The sequence below is a fragment of the Rhinatrema bivittatum genome, chromosome 4, assembly GCF_901001135.1.
Source record: "Rhinatrema bivittatum chromosome 4, aRhiBiv1.1, whole genome shotgun sequence".
NCBI lineage: Eukaryota > Metazoa > Chordata > Amphibia > Gymnophiona > Rhinatrematidae > Rhinatrema > Rhinatrema bivittatum.
The window spans coordinates 26080252-26094985 of record NC_042618.1 but is presented as its reverse complement, the minus strand read 5'-3'; the positions used below and the strand labels follow the sequence as shown (position 1 = coordinate 26094985).

The following is a 14734-nucleotide window of genomic DNA, read 5'->3' as shown; positions in this document are numbered from 1 at the left end:
CTTGAAACTGTTTTCTGTGTCTGTGCAGTCTCTTGCCTTCCACAGCATTCCCCACCCTGGCTGTCCCTTAGCAGAGAGCGAGGTCTCGGGAATTAAAGCAGGTTTCCCACAGGGCTGTGCACAGCATTGTCACTGAGCCACTGATCCTCCAACCCTCTGATTGCCTCAATTCCGCTGCGCGTCCCACTAATGAATGTCAGCAAAGAGCAGACGTTGCGCTGTCCTCCTCTGCTGGACCCCATGAGGAGAGGAAACGTTTTTCTCATGTTTTAGTCCTCTGGCTTCCACTTTGTGACTCTTGCCATTGCTCCGAGTCTCCATTTCCCTGTCTTTCCCCCCCCCCCCCCCCCCTCATTTATGCTCCCTCCTTTCGCATGCCTCTGACTCCTTCCTGCGCTCCCCCTTGGGTAGGCACTGACCTGATGGGGCTGTCGGAGGGGCAGCTGCTGCTGGCCAGGTCTGGGATGCTGCAAGAAGAGCAACTTCAGCGTCCCCTCATTTCTCCCACAGTCCCCCAGAACACCTCAGGCAGCAACGGGTGCTGTGGGGTGTGAGACGGAGAGGCCCAGTCACCCTCCTGCTCCCTTCCCCGTGGAGAAGAGCATCACCAATTACAACCTGAATAGGATAAAACACGGAAGGCTCTAAAGAAGTGCCAATTGTTTTAGTGCCCTTCTTAGATAAATTATTATTCCCTTTATCAAAAATAAATTCTCTCCAGAACACCCTCCCTTTAACCCTGCATTAATATCCTGTGGAATGTTTTGAGAATGAGAGATTTTGATTTTTTTAAATGTAATATATTAATAGAAAACATATTGCACGGCCACAGTTGGAGCCTTATGCACAGTGAGAATTGTGGTGGCATTATCTGGCATGCATGGGGGGAGTAGTCCATGATCTGCCTACGCCTGAGAGCCCCCTTGCTTCCTGCGCCAGGCAGCAGTCTGCAGGGAAGAGGAGGGGAGAGGCTGATGCTACAGTAGTCAGAGCACAGTACAGCTACTTTTGCTCCCTTTCCTGTCGTTTCCCATCTCTTCTCCTCCCTTCCTGTCCCTCGCAGGGAACATGAGAGGAGGGTTTAATGCAGGAGTAGACAGAGCAGAATAAAGTTACCATGCTTCCTATGGTCATTCAGTTTTAAACCTTCTTGAAAGCAGTGTAAAAAAAAAAAAAAAAAAAGCCCAGCTGCTTAGATGCTGGTTAGCAGACTTTCTGAATGGTTGAGTGTTGGAAGATGGGGGCTTTTACAGTAGAAAGCTTTCCATTAGTTCATCACTTCTTAAAGTATGTTAATGCAGAACTATATGGAGGATTTTTGCTGTGGGGGCTGGAAGGGGTTAGCATCCCTGTATTATGGTCTGTGATCACCATAGGGGTGATCCTCAGATCTCTCTGGTTAATTGTGTTGAGTAAAATCATTTTAAAAACATAAATTGGCCCTTTGTTGCTCTTTGTTAAAAGAAGTGTATTAGAGTAGCAACCTAATAATGAAAGCAAAGTACAAATAAATGGTGAGTAACCTCCCCACGGAGGAATATCCACGAGCAAAGGGGGGGGGGGGGGGGGGGGGGGTGGTCAAAGAGTTCAAAAGTCCAGAAACGTCAGGAATTACAGAAAATGTCACTTTTATTGAAAGCATGGTATGGCACTGCAGATTGATGAGACAAGCTTTACACGGCCCCCCACAGTCTGCGTCGGGAGGGACCTCGAGGCTGAATGCGTAGCAGTGTTAAACATATTGAATGGCACAACCTCGATGTGTCTAAACTCATGCAATTAAAGCAGGGGTATTTGTCTGTTGTAGCATTAAAATTCCTTTCACGCTGTCTTTGACTTCATTCTGTCGATGACCTATTTGAAAGCTCCCCCTCTGTAGCTATATTCCTCAACATTATAAATCTAAATTGGGGCATTGCTGGTCTTCTTCCAAACCCTGTTTCATGTAAAGCATGGTTATAGCACAGAACCCTGCAGAATGGACTCGGACAGGTAGCTGTGTAAAAAGGAATGTGGTCTAGAGCGACGTAGTGATGCAGGGAATGATGGCCCATCTAGTTTGCCCATAAAGTTTGTGCATATGAGTTCCCATATACAACCCAGCACAAATTCCTCCTCCCCACCCTTTCCTACCAAGCATGTCCAAAGTCTCTTACAGCGATGATCTCCCCATATCTGCTAGCAAGCCCTTTTCATGTTAAAATCCAGCCTCCCCATGCTCATTAAAGTTTGGATTCATTCATGGTCCTAGCCTCTCCATGCAGGCTACCTTAATGCCTTCTAGGAGGCAAAAGGCATGGCAAACGCTGCTTCTGGGCTGTAACTGCCACTGTGCAGGTTCCCTCTGGTGCTTTTTTGGAATCAGTGTTGTGGGCTGAGCCTACTGCTCAGAACAGCTGTTTCACCTGTGCTTCCTGCTTATCTTGCCCAGGGATCCTCTTATGTATCTCATGCTTTTTTGAAATCATTTTAGCCTCCATTCCAGACATCCACTACCCTTTCTTTAAAATTTAAAAAAAAATAAAAATTGTATTTTCTAACATTGCTCCTTAATTTTGCTCCTGAATTTGCTTAATTTCTTAACTCTCCAGTCCTCCTCCTAGTTTACCTATTAAAAAGATTTCCTGCTTGTGCATTAACATCGGTATCATGTCCCTTCAGTCTCCTCTTCTGGGTGATGTATTTATTTAAGTCCTTAAGTCTCATCTCATGGGACTTTTGGTGCAGACCGAACCCTGTTTTGTTAGCCTTGCTCTGGACAGCCATATCTCTTGTTTTTTTGGGTTTTGTTTTTTTTTAATGCACAGTTATTCAAATATATTTAAAAAGAGAGAAATTGGGGAATGAGACAAAACAGCAAGCAGTCCAGCTGAGAAACCAGCCAGTTGCTAGTCTGAGGAATGTAACTAGTTCTAGATTTTTTAAACCAGGAGAGAAGAGAATTAGAGAAGGAAAATTAAACAATGGCTTTTTAGGAGCCTGAGGGAAATGACTGGAAAAGCCGTGTGACAGAGAAGAGACTGAGAGGAAGAAATTAGGGAGAAAAAGAAAATGAAGCGGAGCCCAAGAATCTACATTGGAAAGAGAAGTGGAAAAAGGAGGCTTTTTCCTGGGCGTGGATAAGCGAGTACTTTGTCACCACCTTACTCCTTGCCAAGAAAAGAGAGCGCTTTCGGAAAACATCAAAATGATGATCAAAATTACATTTTGAGTGATATAATTAAAATCACATTTGTGGATGAAGTTCTTCTAACCCACTATTATCCGGGCTTTTTCGTAGCTTGGAGCCAAGCGTCAGCTCCTGCCAAGTAATGCAATCCTTGCTTGGCATGTTCCCGATTTGTGAAGCTGGCGATTGTTAATAGCATGATATTACTGAAATGGATTCAGTGTTGATTGACTCCTTCATTTGTGTGCAGTCATTTTATTTATAGTTTTTCACACATTTATGTAAAATAAAACAAATTGAGGTCTTCCCAAGGTTAGCTTGGCTCAGTCGCGAGTGGCTCTCGTTTTCGTACACGCTCTTCCTCCAGTTCAGGCAATACGTTTCTTTTTTTTGTTCAGCCTGTGTCAGTATGCCAGCTACTGAGCTTTCTGATAGCAAAATTGTGCCTGTTTAGGTGAAGTAGAGGTGCAATGTCCATATAGGGAAAAGCGGCACACTCTCTGTTCCAGCTAGATAAAATGCGTTTAAGCACAAATCTTAAAGTGTTTTATCTTTGTGACTGCTGACATTTTGTAGTAGAGTCATTGGAAAGCTGATGATAGTCATGAGAGAGAGTGAAAGCTTTTGAACTGAATATTAAGGAAGCAGAGATGGAAAAGGTTTTAGGAAGCTTAAGTGCTAGCCAAAATTCTTAGGAGCCGGAGATTGGGGGAGAGTCATTACCGTTTCTTTTTCTTTTTTTCTTTTGTAAATACATTTCTGCTTATTGTTCTTTTGACTTTTGCTATCTCCTTCACAATTTTTTTTTCCCCTTCCCTTTCAACTTGTCTCTCTGACTTCCTCCTGTCTTTGCAACTTGGCAGCTGCTGAGCTCGCCATTGGCTACTGCTCACTCCCAGCCTTGGCCCTATCGGCTGTTGGGCTTTTCTTGCCTTCCCTTCTTACCCTGTAAGCAGATATTTCAGAGCAAGGCACTGGGGGAAAGAGGTACATAAAACGGTGGCCTTGTGTATGTCCTAATGTTTACTTCTGTGCCTGTAGTAATGTTGCATTAACTACTCTCCTATGTGAATGGAGGTGTGCAGAGTATTTTCTTGCATAAGCATTGTGACATTTTTCTTAAAAGGTCAGCAACTGCAATCTCTATCGGCTTGGCAAGAAGAAGGGACTACCCAGTCGTATGGTGGTATCAATTTTTGATCCGCCTGTCAACTGGCTTCCTCCTGGTTACATAGTAAATCAAGACAAGAACTGCAGCGACAAATTGGGACAAGATGACTTGGTACGTACGTGTTCATCGGCCTGGGTTGAGGGATTTATACAGCCTGAAAAGGGGGCCTGAATGGGTTTTTTTTGTTTTGTTTTGGGGTGTTACTTTATTTATTTTTTTAAATTAAGTCTTTCTTTCCTATAGCAGTAGAGGTATGATAGATTAAAGCTACAAGATTAGGCCATTCTGCTGAGTCAATTTGTGTTGACTTGCTGATAAGTTTGTTTAATGATGCACCTGCCTTCCTGCTGCACCATGGTTGTGACAAAATGTGAAACGAGATGAAAGACTGAGATACGGTTGCACTAGAAGGTACATGTTCATTTGGCCTGCTGTCATGAGAATATCTAACAAATCCAATAATCACAAAATATTAGTGTACATTATGTAACTAAAGATCCAAATCTAGGCAAAAGATAATTTAGAAGTAGCTCAATGTATGGGCTTCTGAAAGATTACATAGTGCGCAGTGGTTTACTGAAGATGCCAGAACTGATACCATAGCCTTGCAATCAGAACCAAAAAAAGTCACGCCTTAGAATGAAGCAATGTACTTTTGGCCAAACACGGAGATCATAAGGTAGGGACCAGTTGGCCCACCCAGTCTGGCCTACGTTGTCTCCCTACCATTAAGAGTCATGGTAGAGTTAAATCCTTGTCATCAACGTTCTTAAATTAAAAATAAAAAGGGCTTACAAACCAAATGAAATTCAAGTCTGTAGCTAAGTATCACATTGCTATTTGCAGTTTGGTTTAGCTCCTCCTTCAAACAGAACAGATGGAGGACTGAACCTGTAAATGGCAGTAAAGGTGGTCAGTTGAGAAGCTGCAGTTTATGGATAGACTACTCATTTTTCCATATTAATATGTGCTGGAATGAGTTAGCATAAGAACATAAGCAGTTCCTGTTAGCAAAATTGTGTTTTGTGGATGAGAAAGTAGGGTGCATGTATTTTTTTTTTTAAACAGGAAAACACTAAATCAAAAGTGAGATGTATCCCAGCATCCATAGCTCGGCCCAGCTGTGTGTTGTGCTCTCTGGTTTGTCATTTTCTCATTGGGTGACTGCTGCAGACTGTCGGCAATTCCAGCAAGACAGAGCAAAGTGCAGTCATACTTAATTAGCATAAGGGATGCATTCATTTTGGGATGATGGTTTTACTGTGTGTGAAACCAACAACAAGAAAGAGCCAGTGAATCCCAGAATTAAGCACACTACAAGAAAGGGATCACAAATACACCATGGTTTTCACCAAAAACAGAGTACCGCTCAAATGTAATGTGCATTAAGGTATCAGCAAGCCTATCAGTGTGCCCTTAAATAAACCCAGTCATCTCATTCAGTTTGTCTTTAGACTGTTTGCCTAGACACTTTTTTTTTTATATGCAAACACAGAATTCAAGGTTTTTCACAAGGTGAATGAATGAAATGATGCTTATTTAAGGGCACACTGGCACCTTGATATAGATTAAATCTGAGTGGTAGTCTATTTTTGGTGAAAACTCGGGTGTATTTGTGATCCCATTCTTGTAGTTCACTGGGTGCTAACCATAGAGCGGTAGGTTAAAGCTGTTGCTTTACAACAGCAGGGATCCCCCCAAACAGTCTGTTTTCCTCCTTATCAGTCTGGTTTTCAGGCTACCCCCAATGAAAATGCATGAGATGCAATTACAGACAACAGAAGTAGTTCATGCAGCTCTCTCTCATGCATATTCATTGCGAATATCCTGAAAACCAGCCTGCTGATAAGTTTGTTGTTTAATGATGCATCTGCCTTCCTGCTGCACCATGGTTGTGACAAAACGTGAAGCGAGATGAAAGATTGAGGTGTACGGTTGCACTGGAAGGTACATGTTCATTTGGCCTGCTGTCATGAGAATATCTAACAAATCCAAATATAATAGTGGCATTCTTCCCCCCTCCCCCAGGTCTTTTTCTTTTAATATTAAAAGTATGATTTTTGCTTGGAATAACATATTCATATATCCACAAATGCACTTTCATCTAAGGATAGTTCATCTGTAATTTAAAATGGACAAATTGAGCCATTAGCGGACTGAGAGTCTCTCTAATCACAAAGAATCAACATTGCAACACTTAGAATCAACATTGCAACACAGACACAAAATAGAAATAAAATCCTTAGTACATCAGGCATTTATTATGCAGGATATAGTCCCCTCCCTGGAGTCTGTGAAATGCTCCCCAGTACAGTCCTGGCATAGGTCCACTAGAGGGCGCACAGGAACAGAGCCAGCCAAGCAGAATTATTGCAGACATGAGGCCCAGGTTTTTATTCACAAGGGACCTTTTCCCATTCTATGCCTATGGAAACACATCCAGTGTGTGTATATATATGTGCCTGTATGTGTTTTCTGTGCCTATAGAAAAAAATCTTTATTCAAGAAGGTGTATAATCACATTTTTCTATTGGATAAGATGAAAGCATGACTTCTTGGAGTGTGCTGCACCAATCTAGTATGTCTAAATGATATTATTTCAAAACATTTTATACCGTAGCTTACCTTTAATGATTTAAATGTTAGACCATGGGCTCTATAAAAAAAAAAAAAAGAATTTCATGTTAAATGCCATTTACAGATTAAACCTTGCATCAGTCATAAGGTACATAAATCATAGATGGTCATTTTTGTGATGTATTTTTTAAAAAGTACATAGTACCACACCAAGTTTCAAGGTGGTGTACAATGTTAAACATTAAGTCATTACACTATAAAATAAAAACTAGTACACAAAGGTACAAATATTTCAAGACACTCAACACATCAGACCTTGTGCATTGCTGTTTAGTTTCCCAGCTAAATTGGTTCTAGAGTAGGACCCAGTTTGGTGAAAGCCTTGCTGGCTCTATGAGCTCATTGAACATGAAGGACCAGCAGCAGATTTTTCATGTGAACCCTAAATTGTAAGAGTGTACAGGACTCCTAGACCTAGAATTTCTTCAGTTTTGCATAAATTTACATAGGGGGTCTACGTGTAAAGATACCAGCCAGTGTTCGTATTGATAACATTTTATAACCATCTGTTTTGCACGCACATTTTACGGGCAGTTTGGGTTGGGGTAAAGAAATACCTGTGAAAGTTGCTCTTTTTTTTTTTTTAATAGATTTTTCATAATTTACAAGCAGCAATTGTAAACCATTAAGCATATTACATCACATCCTTCTGATAATACAAATATTAAGGAAATAACTTTTATCACAAAAATACCTTTTACCAAATTCAAGTCATAATCGCAACCCTCTTACTGCTTATATAGCCCTAAAGAAATAGGGAGCTCCAATATTTTATTTGGGACATAGAAAAAGGAGAACAGGGAAGAACTATATTTACCCTATCTATAGCACTAGACAGGTAACTTGGGCCTCTTCTATGTGATCATCCAATAGCTGCCTTAACTGGGCAGGTTCAAAGAAAATATATTTATTATTATCCAATTTCAGTATACGTTTACAAGGGGTATCGAATATTAACTTGACCCCCCAGTTGTCTAACCTCCTGACACATCTCTAGAAAAAGTTTTCTACGAATTTGCATCTCTTGTCAAATCTGGATATATCCAGATTTTCTGACCTAAAAAGGACTTATTTCTATTTTGGAAGAATAACCTCAAGACTGTGTCTCTGTCTGTAGGAAACATAAGACACCAGTAATGTTCCATGAAATTCTATTTGGTCTTCCTCAAGTTTCCAAAAAAAAGTGAAAGATCAGTTCCAACATCTTGAGATTGGACCAGCTGATGCTGTTCATTTATATTCCTGGGTGTAGATGTAAAATATATCCTAGAAATTGGTGGAATCACTTCTGTAGGAATTGCTAAAATATCAACCATATATTTCCTGAATTGATCCTTTGGGGGGATATCGATTTTACAGTAGGAAAATTTAGAACCCTCATGTTCAAGTATCTTGACTTGTTTTCCAGATTATCAATTTTTTTTGCTGTAATATCTTCCCCTTGGATCAGTTTCACTTGTACTTCTTTGGTAGATGTTACTTGTTCTGAGATATCTTTTATTTTTTTTATCTTGCGCTTTTATCAGCGGCTCCAGCTGAATAGAGTTCTGTGAATTATTCACAATATTAACCAGGGAAGAAATTATTTTTTCTAACCCTACAATAGCGTTCCAAATAGAGTCTAAGGTAATAACTTTTGGGCGAGACAGTTTTTGCATAGTTAGGCTCTGCCTTACCTTACTTTACCGGCAGACCTCTTCAGTCCGAAAGGATTCATCTGCCGTGCCCTCTCCTCTCTCCTGCAAGATGGTAACTCTGCTCGGGTTCGGCACGTTCACTCCCGCCGATCTAGCAGCCTCTGCTCCCATGCTGTCTGCTGCAACCGTCACAGGAGCAGGTAACATGTCCGTCGCCATTCTTCCAGAACCAGCCTCCAATATCGTTCCTTCTTCGGTCACTGGCTCCTGAGGTTCGAAATGCTGGTCCTGGCTTATGCTTTGGTATGGAGGGGAGGGCGACTCTGGTGCGCCCGGGATGAGAGAAGCTTGTTTGTCCATGAGGGCCTGGTCTCGTCCCACTACCGGCTGCTCCGCGGACTCTTTTCCCAGGGTAGAGATATCAATCGGCGTGCAGAACCCCTCTATTCTAGGCTGGGAGGGGGTTAGTGTGGTGGGCATGGGGGTATCCGACCTAACCTTGCCCTTCCTTTTCATGTGTGGCATGATTCCTTAGCGGCAAATTCGGCAATTCAGGGAGCTCAAAAAACGCCGACCGCCATATTGGTCTCCCGAAAGTTGCTCTTTTATAAGAGGTTTATGCAGATGTATTAGCTAACTTGTTGGTACAATTTTACACCTGCTAATTGACTAGTGCAAGTGAAACTGGACTTGTCTGTTGTCTGCAGTTTTGGGGTGGGATGTCTGGGTGAACCAGAGGGAGGTTGAGGGTAAAGTGCTAGATGGACTGGGTGAACTGGCAGAGGTATCAGCAAACCAGTGATTTCAAGTATGCCCACAAGTATTTTCAAAACTATTTACACAAAGGGACGGTAACTTTCAAACCGGCACACGTGTCAGCCTGCGCCCAGGAAGGTGGCTATTTTAAAGTTAACCCAGACCCTTTAAACCCCTCCAAAATGTGTTGGGAGTTTTTTTTTGGTTTGGTTTTTTTTTTACTTACACGCCATCCATAGAGAAGTAAAGTTACGTGGCAGGGGGCCTCTTTGCACACCAGATTGCGTAAGTATTTACATGCAGATTTCTGGTTAAAGTTCTGAAATGCCCGTGCCCAGACCACACCCATACCCTGCCCCTTTTTGAGAAGTTCTGAGATGTGCATGCAGCAGCATTTATGGGCGCACAGTGGCATTTACAGACAGCTTTAAAATGGGTGCATGCGAGCCCGACGTATTTGCACATCCGCTAATTTTAGCACACGTAGAGCTTTTAAAATTCACCTTGTACTTCTTACAATATCTGCCTCTGCATGTAAATCAGGGTTTTAATGCGTGCGTGTTATATTGAGAAAGTAAGTGTTCATGGCATTGCAAATATTCATACGTACTGCAACATCTGTGGTCCCCTCTTGGTCCGGACTATGAATTACCCCGTACTTGGGGTGGAGAGTACCACCTGAGAAATTATATTTACTAAGGTGACTTATCTTTGAGTTCATAGCTTGAATGAGGATGAGACAGGGTCCTGGTCACCCCAATACAGTACCACAATTCCATGTCTTTCCCAAACAACCTCTCAGTTGTGGCACCACAGACCAGATAAAATCATCACACCAGAATAAAACAGTAATTAACCCTTTTACTAGTATTGTATAAGTAGACAGTATATCTAACCAGAACATTAAATGGGAAAAGTACAGTAGTGAAGTATAATATAAACTTGCAGGTTTCTTATTGTATTTCAAGCAATGCAAAAATAACACTGGGTATGGCCTGTTAGCCAGGGCAACCAACATACTCATAGGGATAGTAAAATAAAAAAAAAAAATAGGGAACGGTAATAGAGAAAGTTGGGGGGTGGGAGACAGTGAAGTACACAACTTTCAAAAATTCTTTACCCCAAGTACTCAAAAAGGGGGGGAGACGGGGGGGTGGGATAGATCCACCCCAATGTCGCCAGTTTGTAAAGGATGCACCCTGTCCCAAACACAAAATTGTGTGGGGAAAAAAAGTCAAGAAAATGAAGTCCCTTTTGAGGGTGGAGCTGGCTAGATGACAAACCAAATAGATGAGCACTGCAGTGTGTGAAAGGTCTCATCCTCCTAGGGAGCTTCCCCAAATGATTTACTTGATACTAAACAAAAAGCTGGCCTGGTTTCAGACTCTTTCAGAAAGACCATGGTCCACCAGGTTTTCTTTACCAGCAAGGGTTTATGCTTGACTTTGACTAAAAAACTGAAGCAATTAAGATGAAATACTGAATTTGGGGACAAAAGTTAAGGAAATAAACCACCACCTTCTGCTAAAATACTCCCTGTGCAAAGCTTAGATTACTTAATTCAGTCTCTTAGAAAGGTGATCCATCCATGTGCACCTGGGCCTGGATATCTCTGAAAAGGAAGTGTCTCTGTTTTTCAGCTCTTGGCTTCTCTGTCCTTTGTTGGGATTTTACATGTAACTTGGCTAAGACGTAACAGCTGTCTGTCTCTCTCTATTTCCTTAGAGCATAGACTTCTGTCTCTCCCTCTCAATAATTAGCTCTTCAGGAGAAGAATTGATTGCAGGGCTACCAGATGCACTTCCTCTTTTCCTAGCTTCAACTCCTGGCCTTTCCCGCCGTGCACATACAGAACCAGCCAGATTGCATCTTTTCTACCTTAAATGGTCTCCCAACATTCCTTTGACTTCCTCCTCTGCTGGCTGTAGGTTGTTCTCTGGGCAGACTAAACAGTACAACCCTTTTCCCAACTTGTTCACACGGTGTGTTATGGATGCTGGTTCTTGCAGAACATTTGTCATTCACAAGAGAGCATCCAGGGGTATTTGATGTATTTTTATATTCTTTCATCTTGGCTGCGGTGGCTTGCAATCTCTGCAGGGTTGACCGCCCCTTTTCCTATAAGTACCCAGATTAGTCCAGACTTCTGGGTTTTGCCTTCCTGCCAGCAGATGGAGACAGAGAAAGTTTCATTGACACTGTACACAACCCAGTGTGCCACCTGCAGTCCCTCAGTATTTCTCTATCTCCGGTTTGAGGCAGTCGAGCTGGGGGTTGGTGACACTTCTAATAGCTTGGTCCGGAGGTCTGTGGGGTGGACATCTGGTGGTCCAGATCCCTCATCCCCCATGAGAATAGCAGTGGAACCTGTTGGCAGTTCTGCACTGCAAGCCTAGTGGAGCAGGGAAGTATCTCTTTTATATGGTTTGTCCTGGGCTGGGTCGCTAAAGTTGACAAAAGGAGTCTGATATAGTCAGTGGTCTGGCTCTTTTCTGATCTGCCATGTGGCCTGTGCTCCTGGAACCTGAACCTCTGCACCAAAGCAAAGTATTGGTTTCTACGTATCTTTATTTGTTCTCAGAGTAAAAAAAAAAAAAAAAAAAAGAACAAGAACTAGAGTAATCTGTGCAGCAGCAAGGTTCCTGGGGGGGGAAACTATCTTAGCAGCTCAGGGATGGGGTGGAGAGAGACAAGGTGTTGGCTCCGTGGCACTGAGGGACTGTTCCCCTGCTTGCTGTTGAGGTGCTGGTGGTGCCAAGGGTGCGGGGAGGAAGAGCACGTGCATCCAGAAAAAGCATTTGGGGATCTGCGTCAAGCATGGCCACACCGGTAGAACAAGCCTCGCGGGTGACTGAGTCCAGCGCCAAGGCTTTCCCTGCCAGCACAGACACAGCAGCCATTTTTGATTCCCTAGGAGTATCAGCGGGAGAAGCAGGGGAATCCCCTCCTCAACTATTGCCGGCACTTCCTGTCCCACAGAAGTACAGAGAGGCGCTTGCACTGAGGAAGAGTTGCTGGTTCTGGTAGAGGTCGTCTTCCGGTTTTAATTTGCTTATGTGCAAAGCATGTTTAGTGAAATGCTGGCACTTGAATGCATATACAGTGTTGCTCTCTGCTTCAACAGTAGGGGGAAATGTGGGAAAGAGGATTTGCATGCAGACAACAACCAACAAGGACTGAACTTCACAATCTGGGTAAACAAATAAGCGTGGGGGTAGCTTGCTTATTACGGCGGTTACTACCCTAAACCAATTAAGCCTGATACATCACTTTGAATGCTTCAACGGCAGGGGGAAATGTGGAAAACAGGATTTACATTCAGACAGCATCCAACAAGGCATTGATCTGTGCAGTCTGGGTAAACAAGCATCGGGGTAACTCGCTTGATGTGGCGGTTACTATCCTTAACCATTAAGCCTTATGCTCATCTTTGATGCAACTCCAACATTACTTACTGCATCAATGACAGGGAATGGCAGGAAATTTGAATCAAACAGTTACCAACAAGGGCCCTGAACTTTGTGGTTGATGAAACAGATAAGTATGCGAAAATAAGTGTGGGAGCTTGCTGGGCAGACTGGATGGGCTGATTGGTCTTTTTCTGCCGTCATTTCTGTGTTTCTATGTCTCCATCGATTCTCGGCCAGTCAAGATGCCTGAGCTGTTGAGAAGCTCTTCAGACTGATTTTTGGATATTAATTGGATCTGGGCCTAAATGTGCTGAAGATGCAGGCAGGCTTTACTTAGCCATGTGGTAGGCCACTACAGCAGTTCTTTTCTTATGTACATAGGCGTGTGCGCACATTCTTACCGCATGGCAGTTGCATATGATGGGACCTATGCGCATAAGGCCACGGCCTAGATTTGAGTGTGTACATATGTGACTTAGACTTGAGCTTATATTTGCACAGGTACTTGACCGCGTAAGGCCGCAACCTAGACTGGAGCTCATATTTGTGCGGGTACTTGTGCACGTACAATCATGGTCTATATGAGTGCCTATTTGCGCATGTACTTGTGCACATACGATTGCAACTTAGATTTAAGCGTGTATTTTGCTCGCGTCCTGGAGGAGTATGGATGTGCATGTTCGCCCAGGTGGCATTGGTGTGCACACAGGAGGCCGCCTAGATCCAAAGTTCAGGAGAGCTAGGCACTGGGGATGAAAAGGTCCAAGCACCTTGCTTATCTGTGAGGCTTGCTGTCTGATAGCAATTCAGTCCTCACTCTCTCTCCCTTTGTGTTAGCCCTGTTTAGATGCTGAAAGCGATTTGACTACTACAGCTGTTGCCCATGTTGGGACATCCCCTCGGCCTATGGTTTCTCTGGAGGGGGAGTGTTGTGTTGTGGGAGGCGAGGCAATGGTCAGTTCTCCTCCCTTGTTCCTGAGGACAGAAGCTTCCCCGAGAGAGGTTGGAGAGAGCAAGGTTGGGCCTATGGGCTCTGCTATAGATCCATCCTCCTCCTGGGTGGGATGTTTCCAGGGCCTGCAGAAGGCGAAGGCGAAGCAACCTGCTGTGTAGGGGTCTCGTGCCTGGGCCTCCCATTTGTCAATCACAGTGGGCAAATGCCGCAGGGATGCTGTCCTTGGTAATGTTCAAGGGGGTGTGGATCAAGAGACATTGGAGGATTCCAATGGGGAATTGGATTTCTCACTTCTAGAAGAGGGAGAAATTGTATATGATTGAGAGCTACCTTGGATTCTGTTCAGATTTTTTCATTTTTCACAGAGGTATCTTGCTGAGTTTGTTGGCTGAGACCCTGAACATGCTCGGCGTGACCTGAGTCTGACTCAGACCCAGAACACACTTATTTTCAAAGGCCCAGCCATGCGCGTAAAGCCCCGGGACGAGTGTAAGTCTCAGGGCTTTGGGAAAGGGGCGCGGCTGGGCTAGAGGCGCCCAGCACAGCAGTCTTTTGCCGCTGTGCTGGGGGATTGCAAGCCAGCAGGGTGCCAGCGCGCGCAGCCTGTGCCTGCTCAAAGCAGGCGCAACAGGCAGCATAATTATTTTGGGGGGTTTAGGATAGGGCTAGGGGGCAGGAAGGTTAGAATAGGGGGTAGGGAAGTTCCCTCCCAGGCCGCTCCTAATTTGGAGCGAACCAGGAGGGAACTGCAGAAGGCTGCTGGCATCGGCGCGCAAGGCTTGCACAAATGTGCACCCCCTTGCGAGCGCCAACCCCCGATTTTATAACATGCGCGCACATTATAAAATCGCGTGTCCATATGGGCGCTCGCGAGCTTTTAAAATCTACCCCTTAGTGTTGCCGGAGGACAATTTTAAGTTGTTTCCTGTTTCTGTTCTCCCCTGTATACAATTCAAGAGATATTGGATTGATTTATTTATTTTATTTATTTGAAGCTTT

General features: G+C 43.7%; 1 protein-coding gene across 1 annotated transcript in view; it reads left to right on the top strand.

Annotated features, from left to right (window-relative positions):
* The window catches only part of LOC115089278 (endoribonuclease Dicer-like), a 109497-nt gene that overhangs the window by 51193 nt on the left and 43570 nt on the right, over window positions 1-14734 (top strand). The window contains exon 7 of the mRNA XM_029597400.1: window positions 4296-4451. Coding sequence (XP_029453260.1) covers window positions 4296-4451 — 156 coding nt within the window. The remainder of the gene's footprint in view (window positions 1-4295; window positions 4452-14734) is intronic.